The 23498-nt window shown below is 35.5% G+C and overlaps 1 protein-coding gene across 3 annotated transcripts in view; it reads left to right on the plus strand.

Annotated features, from left to right (window-relative positions):
* The window catches only part of DENND4C (DENN domain containing 4C), a 124627-nt gene that overhangs the window by 20980 nt on the left and 80149 nt on the right, over window positions 1–23498 (plus strand). For 2 of the 3 annotated variants that reach the window (XM_077912107.1, XM_077912108.1), the window contains exons 2-5: window positions 12252–12573; window positions 18582–18834; window positions 20286–20355; window positions 22105–22274. In XM_077912107.1, coding sequence (XP_077768233.1) covers window positions 12269–12573; window positions 18582–18834; window positions 20286–20355; window positions 22105–22274 — 798 coding nt within the window. In that variant the 5' untranslated portion in view covers window positions 12252–12268. Of the gene's footprint in view, window positions 1–12251; window positions 12574–18581; window positions 18835–20285; window positions 20356–20863; window positions 21011–22104; window positions 22275–23498 lie in introns of those variants that run through there. The other variant, XM_077912110.1, reaches the window with a different exon arrangement.

The raw sequence follows: 23498 nt of genomic DNA on the forward strand, positions 1-23498 counted from the left end.
CATATGTCTCTTGTCATCTATATGTCTTTGGAGAAATATCTATTCAGGTCCTCTGCCCGTTTTTAAATTGGAGTGTTTACTTTTTTGGTGTTGAGTTATATACATTCTTTTTTTAAAAAAAATATTTATTTATTAGTGAGAGACACAGAGAGAGAGGCAGAGACACAGGTATTGGGAGAAGCCGGCTCCTTGGGGAGCCCGATGTGGGACTTGATCTCCGGAATGAGCCAAAGACAGATGCTCAACCACTGAGCCACCCAAGCATCCCTAAATTCTTTTTTTTTTGTTTTTTAAGAGATTTAATTTTTTTTGACAGAGTCAGAGTGCACACAAGAAGGGGGAACAGCAGAGGGAGAAAGAGGAGGAGATTCCCCGCTGAGCAGGGAGCCTGATGCAGGGCTCCATCCTAGGACCCTGGGGTCATGACCTGAGCTGAAGGCAGACACTTAACCAACTGAGCCACCAAGGCACTTTGAATTATATAAATTCTTTATGTATTTTTGATATTAGTCCTGTATTGGCTATATCAGTTGCAAATATCTTCTCCTGTTTAGTAGGTTGCTTTGTCATTTTGTTGATGATTTCCTTTGCTGTGCAAAAGCTTTTTATTTTGGTATAGCCTCAATTTATTTTGGTATAGTCTCAATTTATTTTTACTTTTGTTTCCCTTGACTAGAATGCTCCCTTTGAGTTTGAGGTTGTTTAATCCCTCATGGTTAGATTAAGGCTATGCATTTTTAAAATCAGGAATACTACATAATTTATGTGGTATCCTTTGTGCATCACATCAGAAGGCATGTAATATCAGTTTGATTAATCATTAATGATGTTAATTTTGATTATTTGGTTAAAGTGGTGGCCATCAGCTTTCTCTGGTGTTACGTTTTATTTATTTATTTATTTATTTTAGGGTAGGTGGGGAGGAGCAGGGATAGAATCTTAATAAGCAGGTTCTATCCCTGGACCCTGACTTGAGCTGATCCCACAACCCTGAGATCATGACCTGAGTTGAAATCAAGAGTCCAGTGCTCAACCAACTGAACCATCCAGATGCCCTGATACATTTTATTCTTTTGTACTGACTAGTATGTTTGGGAAAAGACCTTGAAATTGTATAAATATCCTATATTCAATAGTCTTCTACCCAGTGGTTGTAGCATCCACTGGTAATTCTTGTTTGAAACTGAATACTATGATGATTGTAAAATGGTTTTTTTTTTTTTTAAAGATTTTTATTTTATTTTTTAATTTTTATTTATTTATGATAGTCAGAGAGAGAGAGAGAGAGAGAGGCAGAAACACACGCAGAGGGAGAAGCAGGCTCCATGCACCGGGAGCCCGATGTGGGATTCGATCCCGGGTCTCCAGGATCGCGCCCTGGGCCAAAGACAGGCACCAAACCGCTGCGCCACCCAGGGGTCCCCAAAATGGTTTTTGACCATCTCTTCTATGTTTATTAGTTGATATTCAATTGGGAAGAACCTTCTTTCCCTCTCCTTTATTCATTTATTTTATAATATCAGTGTGGACTCAAGTCTTAAAAAAAAAAAAATCAATGTATTGTAATCCATTATTGTCATTCATTTTGATGCTAAAATTATTTCCAGTCTGGCCAATGGGAGACTTCCTCAAGCTAGTTCCTGTGTCCTTTTAATAGGACCCCCATTAGTCTTTGAATAGTGCTTTCTCTGGGAAACGAACTAGGGGTGGTAGAAGGGGAGGAGGGCGGGGGGTGGGAGTGAATGGGTGACGGGCACTGGGTGTTATTCTGTATGTTAGTAAATTGAACACCAATAAAAAAAAAAAAAAAAAAAAAAAAAAAAATGAATAGTGCTTTCTTCTTCTTTTTTTTTTTTTTTTAAGATTTTATTTATTTATTCATGAGAGACAGGCAGAGACACAGGCAGAGGGAGAAGCAGGCTCCCTGCAGGGAGCCTGATGCAAAACTCTTTCCCAGAAGTCTGGGATCATGCCCTGAGCTGAAGGTTTACTTACACTCAACCTCTGAGCTACCCAGGTGTCCCTGCTTCTTTCTTCCTCAGTAAATTCAAGGTATATCTTGTGGGTTTTTTTATTTTGGCACAGAGCCTAACACAGGGGTTGAACTTCAAATTGTGAGATCAAGACCTGAGGAGATCAAGACCTGAGCCAAGATCAAGAGTTTGACACTTAACCTACTGAGATGCTCAGGCTCCCCTATCTTGTGCTTTTCTTGCCCAACCTTGGATTTGGTCATTTCTCCAAGGAGGTCTAATATCGTTCGGTGAGGAATGGTTTTAAGAAACAAAGATTTAGGTGCTGAGTATGTTTGTTGCTGGTGGGGTGACATTGTTTTTGGGTTTCCTTTTTAGTAGATAGGAGGAGACACTCATTTTTAACAGCTTTATTGATAAATAATTCACATATCACACAATTCATCTATTTAAAGTATAAAATGCCTTGGTTTTTAGTGTAGTCACAGATTGCTCAACCATTACTACAATCAGTTTTATCACCCCAGAAAGAAACAGCATACCCATTAAAGTCATTCCCCATTTTTCTCTATTCCCCTGATGTAGGCAGCTACCAATCTACTTTCTCTTTTTATAGATTGCCTATTTTGGACATTTTGTATAAATGGAACCATACTATATGTGGTGTTTTGTAACTGCTTTCATTTAGTGTAATGTTTTTAGGGTTTATCCATGTTTAGCATGTGTCAGTACTTAATTCCTTTTTATTGCTGAAGATAGTTCATTGTATGGATGTGTACTACATTTTATTTACCCCTTTATCTGTTGGTGGATATTTGGGCTGTTTCCATTTTTTGTCTAGTATAAATATTGAGATATTTAAAATTTTTAATTTTTGGATTATTTTAGGTTTACTGAAAAGTTGGAAAGATAGTACAGAGAATTCTTGTATTCCTCTATGGTTAGCATTACCATAGTATATTTGTCAAAGCTAAGACAATATTGTTATATTGCTCATAACTAAAATTCAGATTTTATTTTAATCTTACTAGGTTTTATGTTAATGTGCTTTTTCTGTTCTATATACCAATTCAGGGTACCACATTACATTTAGTATATATATATATATTTTAAAATCATGAGTTTATACTGATACCTCTAATTTCATTTCAATAGACATATTCTTACTTGCCCTCACCTCTCCTGTATTTCTCTCTCTTCTCACAGAATTCTGGCTTCCAACAATTGTTTAGTTATAGAGTACATACAGAATAATGTTTGAATTGCTGCAACCATACCACTATAAACTGTACCACTATGTCTAAAGTCTGGGTTTCTTTTTTAGTTCTTTATGTTAAATTGTTTAAGTTACTTGAATTAGTTCTTTTTTTCATTTCCCTTTAGGTGATTATATTGTTAATTTGGTACACGATTAGGTTTATTGGCTCATATATTATTAATAGTGAGGTAGGTATTTAACCAGGTCAAAAAAAAATTTTAATGGAATTTAGAAACTGTTCTTTTGTAGACTTTTAATTTAACCTTTAGAATGGATACACCCAGCTTAATGTGTTTTGTTTGAACTTGGTAGTGTTTACAAGAAATCTGAATTAGTTGCCGATATTTTAAAACTTGGAGATTTACATAAAAATCCTGATTTCTGGCTTTCTAAAGAAGGCAAAAAAGAAATTCTGATTTTGCCAAGTCCGTTTGGCAACAATTGGATAGATCTGACTAGTAGTGGCGGCCAGTGTTGTCTAGTTCCCATGACTCTTATTCTGCTTGACCCCTTTAAGCATTTGTGTTTGCAGCCTTTCTTTACAACCCTCCTTCTTTACAAAACTTTCAGTGGCAGGTGAAATAGTAGAGAATTACACTGCTTTGTGGTCTGAAAAAGGAACTGATTTTGTCTGAAATGACTTTTGCAATTTTGTAATTCCATGACTCAGCTAGTTTAGCTCATGTTGATAATGCTTTCTAAATGGATTCACCAAGGCACTATTTTAAATTGCTTAAATGCAGCAAATAACTTTGATAAAACTGCACTCTCATTGTGGTTTAAATGACATTCACCATTCATTCTGCATGATTTGGAACACCAAGGAACACAAGGTATTTTTGAAGCCTTAAACACATCTTTTTGTTACAGGTGAGAGAATTGTGTAAACTACATTTAGCTTTATAGATTGAAGTTATTGACATTTTGTTGATGTTGACAGCATTCATTCATTAAAATGTTACCATTCTTTTTTTTTTTTTTTAAGATTTTATTTATTTATTCATGAGAGACAGAGAGAGAGAGAGAGAGGCAGAGACACAGGCAGAGGGAGAAGCAGGGTTCATGCAGGGAGCCCGACACGGGACTCGATCCTGGCTCTCCAGGATCAGGCCCTGGGCTGACGGCGGCACTAAACCACTAAGCCACCCGGGCTGCCCAAAATGTATACCATTCTTAACGGTAGGGTGAAATTAAATTGATTTTGAAAGATTATTTTAGCAATAGTTGGAAAATGAAATTTAATTATATCTATTAGTTTTTATAAATATTTTAATGTTCTCAAAAGCTTTTGTTAATGCGGAGTAATTTTTACTAGAGATAGAGAAAGCCATTTCATAGTGATAAAGAGGGGTCAGTTGATCAAAAGGGCATAGCAATTCTAAATGTTTATGCCCTTAACAATGGAGCTTCAAAATACATGAGTCAAAAACTGATAAGAGATGAAAGGGGGAGTAGACAAATGTGCAATTATAGTTAGAGATTTTTTTAAAAAAGATTTTATTTATCCATGAGAGACACAGAGAGAGGCAGAGGGAGAAAGAGAGAGGCAGAGGGAGAAACAGGAGGCTCCATGCATGGAGCCCAACGTGGGACTCGATCCGGGGTCTCCAGGATCACACCCTGGGCTGAAGGCAACGCTAAACCGCTGAGCCACCCAGGCTGCCCCTAGTCAGAGATTTTAATATTGTTCTCTTGATATAGAACAAGTGGACAGAAAATCAGCCAAGATATAGTAGACACTTCAACAACACTGTTAGCATACTCAATTGACATTTGTAGAGGCCTCTGTTCAAAAACAGAATACACATGCTAAAGTGCTAAAGTACCCATGGTTTATTTATCAAGATGGGCCATACTCTTAGCCATAAAACTAGTCTCAGTAAATGTAAGAGAATTCAAGTCATTCACAGTATATTCTCTGACCACAGTGTAATTTTTAAAAAAATATTTATTCATGAGAAACACAGAGAAAGAGAGAGAGAGGCAGAGACATAGGCAGAGGGAGAAGCAGGCTCCATGCAGGGAGCCTGACGTGGAACTCGATCCTGGGTCCCCAGGATCACACCCTGGGCCGAAGGTGGCGCTAAACCTCTAAGCCACCCAGGCTGCCTTGACCACAGTATAATTAAATTAGAAATTAATGAGCAAAGATTCTTGGGAAATTCCCAAGTATAAAATTTGGAAACTGGAAAACATACTTTTAAGTGATCCATTGGTCAAAGAAAATACTTTAAGAAAGGGAAATTAAAAAGTGTTTTGAACTTAATGAAAAGAAAACACAACATACATAAGTTTTTGGATGCCACTGAAACATTAGGTGGAGACTTATAACACTAAATACCTACAATAAAGAAGAAGAAAGATCTCAAATCAGTGACCTCAGTTTCTACCTTAAGAAGCTAGAAAAAGAAGTGAATTAAATTTTGCATAAACAGAGGGAAGAAAATAATAAAGATCAAAATAGAAATCGGTGAATTATAAAACAAAATAGAGAAAATTAATGAAACCAAGCTGGCTCTTAGAGAAGATCAGTAAAATGATAAATTTCTAGCCAGATTGGTCAGGAAAAAAGAAGACCCAAATTACTAATATTGGAAATGAGAGAGTTGACGTCACTACATATTCCACAGATATTAAAAGTATAAGAAGGCGGGACACCTGGGTGACTCAGCGGTTGAGTGTCTGCCTTCGGCTCAGGGCGTGATCCCAGAATACCAGGGTCAAGTCCCTAATTGGGTTCCCTGCATGGAGCCTGCTTCTGCCTTGGCTTGTGTCTCTGCCTCTCTCTCTGTGTTTCTCATGAATAAATAAATAAAATCTTAAAAAAAAAACAAACCCTAAAACCAGTATCTTTCATTAACATATATAAAATTTCAAATGAAATTTTAGCAAATAGAAGGGATAATATATCATGACCAAATGGAGTTTATTTCAGGAATGCAGTATTGATTAATAACTTGAAAATTAATCACTGTAATTTACTATGTTAAAGATAGATGTTTCATGTCAGTAGCTGCAGAAAAAGTGTGTGATAAAATCCAACATCTATTCCTGATAAAAGTCTCAGGAATAGAAAGGAACGTTTTTAACTTGATAAAAGAGCATTCATGAAAAACCTATAAGTAACATCATATTTACTGATAAAGGACTGAATGTTTTCCCCATAAAATTAGCAAAAGGAAGATGTCTACTCCCAACATTTCTCTTAAAAAAAATATTGATTTTTAAAAAAATAATGTCTGCTTGAACTCACAATCCCCAAATCAAGGGTCACATGCTTTACTGATTGAGCCAGCCAGCAGCCAGGTGCCCTCCTTTTTTTTTTTTTTTTAATCAAAGAAATGTATATTAAAACAATTTCTCTACACCAATTTTACTCTAACACAATAAGCATAAGTACAATTGTAACGCCCTTTGGACCATAGAAATATTGTTGCCATGGTAAATTGGCATATTCTTTTCAAAAGGCAAGAAGGTAGCATATAATAATATTTATACATGAGTTTATATACTCTGATCTAGAAAGCTGAATCTGGAAGTTTATCCTATAACATAACTGAAGCCCAGAACGTTCATATGGAGAGAGGCTTGTTGATACATTCTCTCTTTTTTTTTAATTGTGATAAATATACATAACATTTATCATTTTAATCATTTTTAAGCGTACACTTTAATGTCATTAAAGTCAACACTGTCATTTGTCAGTGTTGTTTTTTTTTTTTTTAAAGATTTTATTTATTCATGAGAGAGAGGCAGAGACGCAGGCAGAGGGAGAAGCAGGCCCCATGCAGGGAGCCCGACGTGGGACTCAATCCCGGGTCTCCAGGATCACGCACCGGGCTGAAGGCAGCGCTAAACCGCTGAGCCACCGGGGCTGCCCCACATTGTCAGTGTTGTATAACCATTGCCACTGCTATGCTTAAAACTTTTCCATCATCTCCAACATAAACTCTGTACCCATTTTTTTTTAACCCTGTACCCATTAAACAATAACTCTTCATTCTCCCCTTTCCCAGCCTTTGGTTACCTCTACTTTACTTTATATGTCTCTCTGAATTTATTCAGTGTACCTCCTATAGGAACCATGTAATATTTGTCCTTCTGTGTCTTTTTGGCTTATTTTACTTAGCATAAGGTTTTCAGAGTTCAACCATGTTGCAGCTTTTATCAAAATTCAATTCCTTTTTATGACTGAATAATATTCTATTGTATAGATATATTCTATTTATCCATTCATCTTTTGGATGGATATTGGGTTGTTTTTATCATTTGGTTATTGTGAATAATGCTGCTCTAATGATGCTAAGCAGCTTTTCATGTGCTTATTGATCATTTGTATATCCTCTTTGGTCAGCATTTCTTTTGAACACTCTATTGGATGTTCTAGCCAGTACAGTAAGACAAGAAAAAGATATGAAAAGGATCTATATTGGAAAGAAATAAAATTGTCTTTATTTGTAGACACATTACTATCAATGTAGAAAATTGGTGGTACTACAAAACCAGATCTACAACCTTTAGGCAACTGTATGAAAATTGTATAAGATCAAGATATAAAATCAATTATATTTCTGTGTAGTAGCAAAGAATAATTAGAAATTGAGCTAAAAAGGAAATGGTGTTATTTTACAATAGCATTATTATGTACTTAAGCAAAATCTGATAAGATATGAAAGATGCTGGTAAACCATAAAACATTGATGAGAGGAATTTTTACAAATCTAAATAAATGCAGAGATAAACCTTGTTTGTGGTTTTGAAGATTCAATATTGACCTAGATTTTTTTTAAGACTTTATTTATTTATTTTTTTGAGAGGGAGAGAGTATGAGATGGGGGAGGGTCAGAGGGAGAAGCAGACTCCCTGCTGAGTAGGGAGCCTGATGTGGGGCTGGATCCTGGAACTCCAGATTTATGACCTGAGCCGAAGGCAGATGCTTAACTGACTGATCCACTCAGGTGCCCCTGACCTACAGTTTCAACACAATTCTGATTAAAATATTAGTAGGCTTTTTTTTGGGGGGGGGGTAGAAATGGATAAGCTGATTCTAAAATGCTTATTGAAACGCAAAGGACCTAGAATAGAATAATCAAAACAATTTTGTAAAAGAACAGATTGAAGACTAATACTTCCTGATTTTAAGATTTATTATAAAGCTACAGTAATCAAAATTATTTAGTACTGATAGATCAGTGGAATAAAGAATCCAGAGGTGAATATAAAACACGTTGAGTAGTTGGTTTTGAATAAAGGTACAAAGGCCTAACAGTGGAGAAAAGTAAGGTTTTTCAATCAGTGGTGCTGGAAAAATTGGATATCTATATGTAAAAACTGGTTCTTTACTCATACCTCACACTAGATACAAACACTAACTCCGAATTGATCATAGACCAAAATGTAGAATTTGAAATTATAAAACTTTTAGAGGAAAATATGGGAGAAAACCTTAGTGACCTTAGATTAGGCAGTCATTTCTTAAATACATCATAAGCATGACCCATAAAAGAACAGATTGGTAAATTGGACTTCATCAAAAAGAAAAACTTCTGCTTTTCAAAAGGTACTATTAGAGTTAAAAAAAAAACAGTCATAAATTGGGAGAAAATATTTGTAAAGCATATATCTGATAGATGATTTTTCTGTAGAATATATAAAGAACTTTCAAAACTCCAGAGTGAGACGCCTGGGTGACCCAGTCTATTGAACGTTCAATTCTTGGTTTTGGCTCAGGTCATGTCAGGGTTGTGAGATTGAGCCCCATATGGGGCTCCATGCTTAGCAGAGAGTCTGCTTGTTCCTTTTCCTCCCCCTCTCTGCCCCTCTTCTGCTAGCATGCAAGCTCTCTCCTTTTCTCTCTAAAATAAAAAATAAAAAAAAATCTTTAAAAAAATTTATATTTTTAAAATTTTTATTCAATTTGCCAACGTATAGTATGACATCCAGTGCTAATCTCATCACATGCCCTCATAAATGCCTATCCCCCGCCCACCTCCCCTTCTGCAACTTTTTGTTTGTTTTCTAGAGTTAGGAGTCACTCATGGTTTGTCTTCCTCTCTAATTTTTCCCACTCAGTTTTCCCCCTTCCCTTATAGTCCCTTTCAAGTCTTTCTTATATTCCACATATGAGTGAAACCATATGACAATTACCTTTCTCTGATTGACTTATTTCACTTAGCATAATACCCTCCAGTTCCATCTATGTTGATGTAAATGGCAGGTATTCATCCTTTCTGATGCCTAATATTACTTTTTAAAAAAAATATTTTATTTATTTATTCATTAGAGACACACATTGAGAGGCAGAGACACAGGCAGAAGGAGAAGCAGGCTTCATGCAGGGAGCCCGACATACGACTTGATCCCGGGACTCTTGGATCATGCCCTGGGCTGAAGGCAGGCGCTAAATCGCTAAGCCACCCAGGGATCCCCAGTAATATTCTATTTTATATGGAATATTTATATATATATTTATACACTTATATATGGAATGTGTGTATATACATATACATATATATGTATGTATATGTATACACACACACACACACACACACACATGCACGCACACCACATCTTCTTTATCCAGTCATCTGTTGAAGGAGATCTTGGCTCCTTCCACAGTTTGGCAATTGTGGACATGCTGCCATGAACATTGGGGTGCAGGTGTCCCATTGTTTCACTACATCAGTGTCTTTACCCAGTAGTGCAATTGCTGAATTGTACGGTAGCTCTATTTTTATCTTCCTGAGGAACCTCCACACTGTTTTTCAAAGTAGCTGCACCAGTTTGCATTCCCACCAACAGTGCACAAGGGTTCCCCTTTCTCCACATCCTTGCCAACATTTGTTGTTTCTTGTCTTGTTAATTTTAGCCATTCTCACTGGTGTAAAGTGGTATCCCTTTGTGGTTTTGGTTTGTACTGCTCGGAACAAGTGATATGGAGCATTTTTTCATGTGCTTGTTGACCATGTGTAGGTCTTCTAATAAATAAAACCTTAAAAAACCTATAAAACAACTGAAGAATGAGTAAACAAACAGCCCAAGTAGAAAATGGGCAAAGATTTGAACACAAATTTAACTGAAAAAAAAATATGGATCAAATAAGCACATGAAAAGATGGTTAACTTCTCTAGTCATTAGAAAGATGCAAATTAAGGGGTGCCTGGATGGCTGAGTCAGTTAAGCATCTAACTCTTGATCTCAGGGTTGTGAGTTCAGGCCTCGAGTTGGGCTCCATGCTAGTTGTGGAGCCTACTTAAAAAAAAAAAAAAGATGCAAATGAAAATGATAATTAAGTATCACTATGAGCATATTAGAGTATCTACATTTAAAAGATTGACAGTATAGAGCTTTAGAGAGTATGTGAAACAACTGGAGCCCTAATCTGATGGTAAGAATATAAAATGGTATATTCTAGGAAACTATTTGGCAGTTTTTTAGAACTAAATATATCTAGCAGGTGATCTAGTCCTTTCATCCTAAGAATTGACCTAAGGTAAATGAAAGCTTATGTCTATAAGGCTTATACATGGGTGTTTATGAGAGCTTTATTTGTATAACTCCTAACTGAAAATAGCCCATATGTCTATTAATAAAGTGAATAGGTAAGCATATTGTGGTATACTCAATAATGGAATACTACTTAGCAATAGGAAGGAATGAGGGGCACCTGGCTGGCTCAGTCGGTAGAGCATGAGACTCTTCATCTCAGGGTTGTGAGCTTGAGCCCCATGTTGGGTATAGAGATTACTTAAAATTTTTTTTAAAAATATAAAAAGGAATGAACTACTGCTATAAACAGCAGCATGAATGAATCTCTAATAATTATATATACATAAAATTTCGTAATTTAAATTATTACGAAAAAAATAGACAAAAAAAATACATACGATTCCATGTATATCATTTCTAAAAACTATGATAGAAAGCAGATTGGGGTTTCAGTGGATATGTTTACTATCTTGATTGTGGTAATGATTTCCCAGATGTATATGTATTTATGAAAATCTATACTTTATATCTATACATTTTATTGTATGTAAATTATACTTAAATAAGGTTGTTTTTAAAAAGTATAGAAAATCCATGGAAATATTTAAAACTTCAGAAGCTTCATTTAATTTTTAGAGGTGCTGAGTTTAGAGATGATAAAAATCTGTCTCAATGTTCATAATCACTGGGTTTCTACCATGTAGTACCTAAGTCTCTTTTTTTTTTTTTTTCAATTTTTATTTATTTATGATAGTCACAGAGAGAGAGAGGCAGAGACATAGGCCGAGGGAGAAGCAGGCTCCATGCACTGGGAGCCCGATGTGGGATTCGATCCCGGGTCTCCAGGATCGTGCCCTGGGCCAAAGGCAGGCGCCAAACCGCTGCGCCACCCAGGGATCCCCCTAAGTCTCTTAATATGTATTTTATATAATTTTGTCGTCTTTAGTTATAGTATTTTATGCTTTATTTGGTATTTATATAGGAAATACATAAATACTCCTAAACATACTTAGTTTCCATGGTGTTCCCATAAAATTTTTTAACCAGAATGGACAGACCCCTAACTGGATTGAGAGACTAGTTTGATTTGTTTATTTCATTCATTCATTCATTCATTTATTTATTATTTTTGTCTTAGACCTTGACTTAATCATGATGAACTCAATTCATTTGTTTAAATATGAAGCTTAGCTCTAGGAATTTTGTAACCTAAACGAGAATGATTTTTTAAGTCATCTGAATATTGTTCATTTAAGTGCATTTTGCTGAAAGGAAAGCACCATAGCCCACCTCTGACAGTTTGATTATTCTTACTTTACAAATGAATTGATGCTGTAAACTTGTACTTTGTAGCAGGTAAAAGCTGACAAGATGATACCAAAATAGGTTGATTCTCCAGAAGGACAACAATGATTTTAAATCTAGCTGGGAAGTGTGCTAGTTGATCACTGTTAACTCAGGAGTATTTCAATTTTAGTTAGTCAAGATAAAATGTTTTATTTAATTGATGTCTTTTTTTCTTCTTCTTCTAGGAAATATAATAGCAGCCATGATAGAAGACAAAGGGCCAAGAGTGACTGACTACTTTGTTGTGGCAGGTCTCACTGACACATCTACTCTTTTGGATCAAGAAATAAATCGTTTAGATACTAAGTCAACTGGGCCTAAAGCTCCAATTACAGACATTGCAGTTATTAACAAATCTGCTGGGGAAACAGTACCTGAAGGTTACACTTGTGTTGAAGCCACTCCATCAGCTCTCCAAGCAAATTTGAACTATGGAAGTCTGAAAAGCCCAGAACTTTTCCTCTGTTATAAGAGAGCAAGAGATAAACCACCCCTTACTGACATTGGGTATGGCGACTTACTTTCTTTTGCTGAAGTGCAGGAAATAACATTTATTTAAAGTGCATGGGAATAGAAATCTGAAATCCTTTATAGTTCTATTACTCTTTGTTACTTTAGGATGAAGTGTAGTAAGATATTGCATATCTCTATCTACCCTTACTGGATTTCTTTGCATTGTACTTGAATCATTAGATCATTTCCTTTCAAAAGAATATTGAAATGAAGGCATTAAAGCCTGAAATGTGATTCCATTTCTCTTGTACTTATCAGATAAGCTTATTAATTAAAATAAAAGAACAAGAAGCTATAATAAAAGACTATATTTTTAAGGAGCTACTTATAAGTAGGCTATGTGATGAGGTTTTGTGAAGCCTTGAACTCATTAAAAAAAGGAACGTTCCTGTTTTTTTTTTTTTTTTTTAAATTGTACTGTGTGGTTTTTAGTCCTAGGAAGGAGGAGGTATTTACAGTTTAGAATGAATGTAGTTCTTATGAGGCATTTAGTATCTAGTCCATAGCCAGTGAAGCACATTCTTTGTAAGCCTTTTTTCCAAAAATGTCTACATTGATCCTCTTTTGTAAATGAAATGTGTTTTTAGAATACCTATAATTATTACGTCAATAAGTATATGTGTCATGTATTATAATTACCATCAGTTAGTAAAAACATATAGGTATTTGAAAGCATCTTAGGAAGTATTTGGGATCAGCTTGTCCATTTACGTAAAATATGGAGTTGGAATTTTGGTGGGGATTGCATTTAATCTATAGGTCAAATTAGGGAGTACTACCGACTTTATACCAATTAAGTCTTCTAACTTATGAATATGAGATATTTTTCCCTTTATTTAGGTCTTTAATTTTTTTTAATCAATGCTTTGTAGTTTTTAGTGTACAAGTCTTTCACCTCCTTGATTAATTTTATTCCTCCATATTTTATTATTTTGGATTCCATTAGAAATGGGATTGTTTTCTTAATTTCCTTTATGGATTGTTCATTGCTGTTTTATACAAACACAGCTGAATTTTAATTTCATGTGTTAGTCTTATACCCTTTAACTTTGCTGCATTTGTTAACTCTACTAGATTTCTTTCAGCCATTTGGCAGTTTCTTAAATATATAGGATCATGTCATTTGCAAATAGAGTTAGTTTTACTCCTTCCTTTGCAGTTTGTTGTATTGGTTCCTTGCTCAGTCTAGAACTTAATGTACCGTGTTGAATAGCGGTAGTGAAAACAGACATCCTTGGCTCATTCCTGGTCTTAGGTGCAAAGCTTTCAGGCTTTCACTATTGAATATGATGTTAGCTGTGGGTTTTTCATAAATGTCATTTATCATATTAAGAAAGATCCCTTCTATTTTTGATTTTATGAGAGATTTTATCCTGAAAGTGTGTTGGATTTTTTTTTTTTTGAGTGCCTTTTCTTTGTGAATTGAGATCACACAGGTATTTCTTTCTTTCTATTAATATGGCATATTACATTGATTTTCTTATGTTGAATCTCTTTTTTTAAAGATTTTATTTATTTATTTATTCATTCATGAGAGACACAGAGAGAGACAGGCAGAGACAGAGGCAGAGGGAGAAGCAGGCTCCATGCAGGGAGCCTGACGTGGGACTCGATCCTGGGTCTCCAGGATCACGCCCTGAGCTGACGGCAGCACTAAACTGCTGAGCGGGCTGCCCTATGTTGAATCTCTTAATGTAATGAGAATACCACACTGTAGAAATGATCAATTACTTAATAGCATCATCTATCCAAATTTCCCTGATTGTTCCATGAAGTTTTGTTGTTTTTATGGTTGCTGGTTTTTCTGATAATAGTTGTTCAGCTATTAAGGCAGGGAGTGTGCTGCTTCCTTTGACCACCACCTGTTTTGCTTATCACCTCCTCTACTTTTACAGTAGAGCTCTGGTGAAATGGTCCTAAGGTCCTCATTATGTTCAAATTTCCAAAGTCAGAGGATGATTTATCCTTATCTTACTAACCTGTATGCAGCATGCGTTTAACTTCTTTAATATTGGCCACCCTGTTTAGCTCTCTGATTTTCCTTCAAGTCAATACAGTTAGGATGGTGGCCATACAGCTTTATAGGATCATTAGGGACAGGAGCCAGGCTAGAAAGGGTTGAGAAATGATTGGAATTGGATTAATAGAGGCTTTTTTTCGAAAGCTTGACTTTAAGAGAAAGAGAAGATAATTATGGAACTTGCTATTCAAGATGTGGTCTTTGAACCAGTATCGTCTGTAGAGCCTGGGAACAGTTTAGAAATTCAGAATCTTAGGCACTGCCCCAAATTTCCTGAATCAGAATCGTGTTTTAATAAAATCCCCAGAAGCAATGGTTAAGAAAAATTGGGAAGTAAGGCAATACAGAGTCACAGGCTGTTTTTTAACTTTCTTCTAGAGGATGACCTTGAACATCTTTATTTGAAGGAGAGAAAGCAATGGAAATGTAGGGTGAAAATATAGGAGTAAGGAGATATCTGATAGAATAAAATTATAAAATAGATTGAAGGGATAATGTCAATAGCACAGGTGACTGGATTAGCCTTATTGGAAGGGGCTTTTCCTTTGAAAAGGGGTGTGGAGGTTAAAAAGGGGATAAACACAGACTATTGGTTGCAGAGGAGTAATTCAGGACATGCAGTGATTTTATGTTACTTCTTTTCATTTTCTCTATGAGGTTTTTTTTTTTTTTTTTTTTTAAGATTTTATTTACTTATTCATGAGAGACACAGAGACAGAGAGGCAGAGACACAAGCAGAGGGAGAAGCAGGCTCCATACAGGGAGCCCGATGTAGGACTGAATCCCGGAACTCCAGGATCATGCCCTGAGCCAAAGGCAGACCCTCAACCACTGAGCCACCGAGGCATCCCTCTCTCTATGAGTTTCTTAAGAAGATAAATAATATCCATAGAAGGATGGGTATAGGGTAAAATTTTGGTAATATCCATGTCAGTTGACAGGCATCAAGCCAGGGACTTAACTTCTGTTTCAGGCTTCAATGTTCACAGTCAGCTAGTCTCTAAAGGCCATTTTTTCATATCCTCCTCCCCAAACCCCAATATATATTCATAATCGAAAGGATGTGAATCTTTTCTTGCTCAGTGGGGAGCCTGCTTCTGCTTCTCCCTCTTGCCTCTCCCCCTGCTTACACATTCTCTCTCTGTCAAATAAATAAATAAAAATCTTTAAAAACAAATAAATGTACAGTATATTATCTTATGTGTCAGATGTGCTTATTAAGATAAAAAATCACAAATTCATTACTTCTTCCTCCATTTATCAGATTCATTGATTTTCTTTTTTTAAAATTTTTATTTATTTGATAGAGTGAGAGAGTGTGTTCACATGCATGGTGGGGGGGGGGGGGGAGAGAGAGAGGCAGAGACACAGGCAGAAGGAGAACAGGCTCCTTGGGAGCCCAATGCTGGATATTAGACCCTGGATCACAACCTGAGCTGAAGGCAGATGCTCAACCACTGAGCCATGCAGGTGCCCCTCCATTGAGATATAATTCAGATATCACAGAATTCATCCATTTCATCCATTTGTCTTTAGTAGATTCACAGATTTGTGCAGCTGTGACCACAGCTAATTTTAGAATATTTTCATCCCCCTAAAAAAGAAACCCTGTATTCATCAGCAGTCACTCTCTCATGTCCCTTTCCACTGTCTAGCCCTAGGCAACTACTAATCTACTTTTTATCTCTATAGATATGCCTGTTCTGGGCATTTTATGTAAATGGATCATGTGTGGTCTTTTTTGTCACACTTCTTTCACTTAACATGATTAAAATGCTCATCAATGTTGTACCACGTTTTAGTACTTCATTGCCTTTGTTTGTTTATTTATTTATTTAAGTACTCTCTACACACAAACTCATGAACCCAAGATCAAGAGTTGCATGCTCTTCTGATGGAGCCAGCCAGGCTTACCTAGTACTTCATTGCTTTTTATTGCTGAACAGTATTCTGTATATGGGTATGGCACATTTTATGTATCTGTTCATTAGTTGATAGACATTTGATCGTTTCTACTTTTTGGCTGTTGTGAACAATGCTGTTATATGTGTATTTGCATACCACTATTTGTGCAGATGTATGTTTTCATTTCTCTTGTTTACCTAGGAATAGAATTGCTGAATTATATAGAAACTCTCTTTAACCCTTTGAGGAACCATTGGACTGTTTCCCAAAGCAGTTGATTTTCACTGGCTTTGTATAAAGATTCTAATTTATCTGTGCTCTTACCTTACTAGCACTTGTGATTATCTGTCTTTTTGATTATAGCCCTCCAATTGTATGTGAATTGCTATCTTATTGTAGTTTTGATTTGCAGTTCCCTAATGGATAGTATGTTGAGCTTCTTCTCATGTGCTTTTGGCCATTATCTTCTTTGGACAAATGCCTAGTTATACTCTTTGCCCACTTAAAAAACGATGAAAGAAGATGTCTTATTTTAAGATAATTTTAGTTTGGGTTTAAAAAAATTTTTTTTTTTATTCATGAGAGACACACACACAGATTGGAGGCAGAGACATTAGGCAGAGGGAGAAGCAGGCTCCTCGCAGGCAGCCGATATGGGACTTGATTCCCAGACCCGGGGATCACATCCTGAGCCAAAGGCAGACATCAACCACTGAGCCATCCAGGCATCCCAAGATAATTTTAGTTTTACTGAAGAGTTTTTAAGGATAATATAGACAATTCCCATATGTTCTTTGCCAGCCCTGTGTCCATTTTTAAGTTGTTTATCTTTTTATATTGATTTGTAAGAGTTCTTTACGTATTCTGGAAAGGATACTATATTTATCTAATTAGATAAATGATTGCAAATATTTTCTCACATTCCATGGGGTTGTCTTTTCACTTCGTTGATGGTATCACCTGTAGCATATAAGTTTTTTATTTTAATGAAATCCAATTTAAAATATTTTCTTTTGTCACTTGTGCTTTGGTGTCATATATAAGAAGGGTTTGTCAAACCCAAGGTCACAAGTTTTTATTCCTGTTTTTTTCTAAGAGTTTTATAGTTTCATCTCATACATTTAAGTGTTTGATATCATTTCTGGTGTTCAGTGTAAGGAAGGGATCCAGCTTCTTTTTCTTTTTTTTTTTCTTCAACTTCTTTTTCTTTTGCATTTGATATCCAATTGTCCCAGAACCATTTGTTGAAAAGACACTTTTTTTCCTATTATCTTGGCACTCTTGTCAAAATTAATTGACTATAAATGTATGGGTTTAATTCTGCACTGCCTGTGCCGTTTCATTGACCTGAATGTTTTTCCTGGTGGTAGTAATACGTTGTGCTGATGAGTAGATTTGTATTAAGTTTTGAAATATATTAAGTTTTGAAAAATGTGAGTCTTCCAACTTTGTTCTAGTTTTTCCAAATTGCCTCTATTGAATTCTTTGGATCTCCATGTGAACATTAGGCTCATTTACCAATTTCTACAAAAAAATAGCGCCTAGGGATTTTGATGGGAATTGTGTTGACTCTTTAGATTTCTTTGGGAAATATTGACATCTTACCAAATATTAAGTGTTCATATTTATGACCATGGGATGTCTTTTTATTTATTAGCTCATCTCTAGTTTCTTTATGTTTTAGAGATTCAAAAGATTTTTAAAGGTGAAAATTTGACAGGAATTATGAAGGAAAATTTTGTTAAAACATCTGAATACTTGATCTAGGAATCAAGTTGAGGATGTTTATGGTGTAGCCTCTTTCTTATTTCATGTGTTTTTTGTAATAAACAATAAAAAAATCAAATTGTTTGATCTTATTTACTACTCTTCTTAAATTTACATTCCAGCTGTTGAAAAATAGTAGTTAAGAGATCTATAATTCTGAAAGAAATAATCTTACTTTTGGTTTGCAATTAAATTTTGAGAAACTGTAGAGGATCCTCTCCCCATTTGTTTGTTTTCAAGAGGAAAACCAGCATTAACTTGAAATGTATTTCTTATCTGCCTATCTATTTCTCCCCTCCCTGCCTTGCAGAGTTTTATATGAAGGGAAAGAAAGGCTTATTCCAGGATGTGAAGTGATCCAAGCCACACCCTATGGTCGCTGTGCCAATGTCAACAACAGTTCAACTACTTCACAAAGAATCTTTATCACTTATCGAAGGGCTCCTCTAATTCGACCCCAGAATTCTTTGGCTGTAACTGATATCTGTGTTATTGTAACCAGTAAAGGAGAAACCCCTCCTCATACTTTCTGCAAAGTTGACAAAAATTTAAATTGTGGAATGGTAAGAATACAGTTGTTTCATTTTCAGTTTTATATGTACTGTCCTCCACTCCCTAAAAAAGTATAATTTTTGGACTCCTGTTTATTATTGGGTGTATAATTTACTGTTTATATTTTCATGGTTGTTTATATTATTTTTACCTCTGTAACTTTTATGATTCGTAATAAATTTAAAGATTTTTAGCTATATGATTTTTAGAATAATTTCATTGAGAAAATAAGTACTTAAAGTCAGGGATTTAAAATTTTTTTTTTGGTATTTGCTAATACTGCTTGTGTTACACTAAAATAGAGGTTTTTATTAGCTTTTGTATTTCACTGGTGTCTTCATGGACAACTGTAGGGAGACTAGATAGGGAACTCCCTTTATATTTATTTATTTATTTTAATTATTGTAGTTTTACATACTTGTTTTTTTTTTTAAGTGGTTGTCACACCCAACATGGGGTTTTGAACTCAGAACACCAAGATCAAGAGTCACATGCTCTACCAAGCATGCCAGGCACCCCACCTCTTGCATACTTATTTTTAAAGGGGCTCTAATGAACAAGAGCATTGAACATATACATTTGATTTATAGTTTTATGAGACTAAGGTTTACTATTGGGTCAGATTTATTTTGAAAAATATCTTTAGATAGAAGTATTATTAGCTTTAATGAGATATAGGCAAAGATGACTGATTACTATGCCCATGGCCATTAGTCAAGACAGCTTGCCTCTGGAGGCAATGACTTCATGGTACCTTAGTTCTCTTCGTAGTATCTAGTTTGGGCCCCAGGGGCCACTCATGTTAGTGCTGTTTCTTTCAAAGTGTCTGGTTACAGCATTCTAAACTTTTGAAACTGTTTTTTATCAGTTTAATTTTTTTTTAATTTTTTATTTATTTATGATAGTCACACACAGAGAGGGAGAAGCAGAGACATAGGCAGAGGGAGAAGCAGGCTCCATGCACCGGGAGCCCGACGTGGGATTCGATCCCGGGTCTCCAGGATCACGCCCTGGGCCAAAGGCAGGCGCTAAACCACTGCGCTATCCAGGGATCCCTATCAGTTTAATTTTTGTGGCAGTGTGTTTTTACTCTTTTAGTGTTCTGAACTTCATGTTTTGCTATATTATAGTCTAGAGTCTTTTTTTTTTAAAAGATTTATTCATTTTAGAGAGAGAATATGCACACATGGGGCAAGGGCAGAGGGAGAGGGAAAGAGAATCTCAAGCAGACTCCCCACTGAGCTAACAGCCGAACATGGGGCTTGATCCCAGGACCCTGAGATGCCTGAGCTGAAACCAAGAGTTGGGCACTCAACCAACTAAGCCACCCAGGCGCCCCTGTAATCTCTGATAAATATGTTTTAAATAGACTTCACTGAATAATCAGAATCTTTAGGAGATATTCAACAAAATCAATTTATTTTCACTCTGGTCTTTTTTAAACATAATTTATATTTTACAGTGGGGTTCCAGTGTATTTCTGTGTTATAAGAAGTCTGTGCCTGCTTCTAATGCAATAGCATATAAAGCTGGTGAGTAAATTAAAAAAAATTATTACTGTAGTCATTGTATATTAATATTTGGTTAGTTTCTATAGTGTAGTGGTCATAGTGTTCACCTAACATTATAGAGGAGACGATATATGCTCTCTTATGTAGTTTAGGGGGTTGATCTATATAATTTTAGCATGTAAAGGTATAAATTTTCTTAAATACATTATATACTGCAAGATATATTAATATTACACCCTCTCCCTGAAACATGTTGTTAAATAGAAATTTTCATTCCAGGTAAGCATATGTGAAATGAACATTCAAGCTTTTAGTATACACTAATAGATTTAACTATTCAATGGAAAACTGCTTACTCTCTCTGACCTTTTTATTTTGGCAATCAGAAAGGTGTCAAACTGCATCTTTACTTCTTATATTTCCTTCTCTTATCTCTGTGTGTCTGATTTGAAACCTCATGTTACTTGCCATGAAAGGTGGACTTGCTTCCTTTCTCCTTTGTTGCAAAGAATCAGCTATATGGAGGAGAGGAGGGCCTGAGAAACTTTTCTGCCATGAAGTGTTTGAGAAATCTATCGCCACATTCTTACTGCACAGTAAAGTGTCAAGGGCTGTAAAGATTTAAGTGTGACCTCTTCATCCCACTGGTATGGTGGGATAAAAACTGAAAATACAGGTATGCTCCAGTTGTAAATAGAAGAGATACTGGAATACTTCCTTGTGAAAAGAAGCAGTGTCAGTTACTTTTTGATCATGCACAATTTTTGGAATAAAGTTTTGCTTCAGGGAAGTCAGGCACATCCATATCTGAAAAATCTTTATTATCTTCTTAAAGACATTCATACTAATAAATCAGACCATTTAATTTGTAATATAAAAATAAAGGCAGCAACTAATAATTACAAATTTCAGTATCATTTTAATATGTGATACTGTTAATATTGCTATAATGTGACGATTGTAATTTCCTAAGTTGTATGTATGTCTATGTGTGGAGAAAGTGTCACTTTAAAAAAGAAACACTAATAGAAACAAGCTTTGTGAAAGTATTCAGGTGTTTGAGAAAAGACATGTTTTAGAATATAGAGTTTTACACATTGAATTTTGACTCAGAATTCTACTGACTTTCAACAGTTTAACTTAGAGGTGGTCTGCATATTAGAGACATCAGAGGCTAATGCACTGATGCTTTGTAGCTACTTTATTCTGAAGGGGCTTTGTTATACTTGCCAGAAGCTCCCCTGCTCTTGCATCATTGGTCTCACATACTCTGTACTCAGTCAGAGGATTTTGGTCTCATTTGCTTTTCATGCTGAATGCTTTTTATACTGCTGGTCTCTCAAGAGTGAGTTTAAGGGCTCTGATCATTTCTGTTGCCTTAGCATTATTATATAACACCCCTCCCCTGAATTTTTTACTGAAATACTTGGTAAATTTTCCTGTTTGTTCCTTACCACTTTCTATAAGATGTTGTGGTATGTAGAAGAAAATATATTAAGATTGGTGACCCTGTTGAATAGAGTTTTGACTTGTATACTTAGTACATTTTAATGTTACAATGAACTGTAAATTCACAAGTAAAAAATAAGGGGTAAACTGGTTATTTTATTTAAATTTCTGATATGGCAAGAGAAAAATTTATGTTGAAATTTCACACATAAATATTTTAATGAAATTTGCTACTAAAATATCCCGATAATGTGTATCACATATAATTTATGGGAACATAACTGTTCAAAAAAATTTATTATTGTCTCCTTTCTCCAAAAGGTTTAATTTTTAGATATCCAGAAGAAGATTATGAGTCATTTCCACTCTCAGAATCTGTACCTCTCTTCTGCCTTCCCATGGGAGCTACTATTGAATGTTGGGATCCTCAAACCAAATACCCACTTCCAGTTTTTTCAACTTTTGTCCTGACAGCTTCTTCTGCTGAAAAGGTATATTTTTCCTCTTTTATTAAACCTATATTGTCCATATTTTTATCCCATAAAATAATTAACATGATGTAAGTTTATTTGAATGTTAGGATTAAAAAAAAAGAATGTTAGGATTATTTGGTCACAATATATTTTAGGTTAAATTTACACTATAGTGCCCAAGGTGAGATGCCATGAAAATTAGTATCAGGATGCAGATACCTCTGGAGCTTCTAAGAAGCAAATAAAAAGTCTTTCTAGAAAGATACCCTCAAAACCCAAGCCTAAAAAAAAAACCAAAACAAAACAAAAAAAAAAACCAAGCCTCAAGATGAGATTATAATAGAAGTTAGAAGACATAGATACCATAGGAAGAATCAACAAGATACAACACGAAGCTGAATTAGACCCTGCACATACTGAATTGATACAATGATGATGTGAAAGATATAAATTAAATATATAATTGAAATGATTTAAGACTTCAAAACATTAGGGAAGAACACTTTATTTTTATTTTATTTTATTTTTTTTAATTTTTTTTTTTTTAATTTATTTATGATAGTCACAGAGAGAGAGAGAGAGAGAGGCAGAGACACAGGCAGAGGGAGAAGCAGGCTCCATGCACCGGGAGCCTGATGTGGGATTCGATCCCGGGTCTCCAGGATCGCGCCCTGGGCCAAAGGCAGGCGCCAAACCGCTGCGCCACCCAGGGATCCCAACACTTTATTTTATGAAATGAGTAGACCAAATGGGAAGAGAATCAGACGTCTAGAAATGAAAAATATGGTCCTCAAAATTAAAGAGTCACTGAATAGTTTGAACAGCAGATAAGACATACATGCCAGGAAAATCAATTAAGTGTGGGATAAGTTACCTCAAATGTAGCACAGAAAAACATCTAAAAAGAGTTTATAAATATAGAGGATAGAATCAATATATACATATATTTTTTAAGACTTTGTTTATTTATTCATGTGAAACAGAGAGAGGCAGAGACACAGGCAGAGGGAGAAGCAGGTTCCATGCAGGAAGCCCGATGCGGGACTCCATCCGGGGACCCCAGAACCATGCCCTGGGCTAAAGTCAGGCACCAAACCACTGAGCCACCTAGGGGAGGACCAGTGGATATTTAATGAATTCCAGAAGGAGAGATTAGAAAGGGAGTGGCAGCATTTTAAGAGCTATTAGTTGGTTTTTTTCCAGGGTTGATGAAAAATTGAGTCTTTAGATTAAAGATACACT

Source organism: Canis aureus, chromosome 10 (assembly GCF_053574225.1).
Source record: "Canis aureus isolate CA01 chromosome 10, VMU_Caureus_v.1.0, whole genome shotgun sequence".
Lineage (NCBI taxonomy): Eukaryota > Metazoa > Chordata > Mammalia > Carnivora > Canidae > Canis > Canis aureus.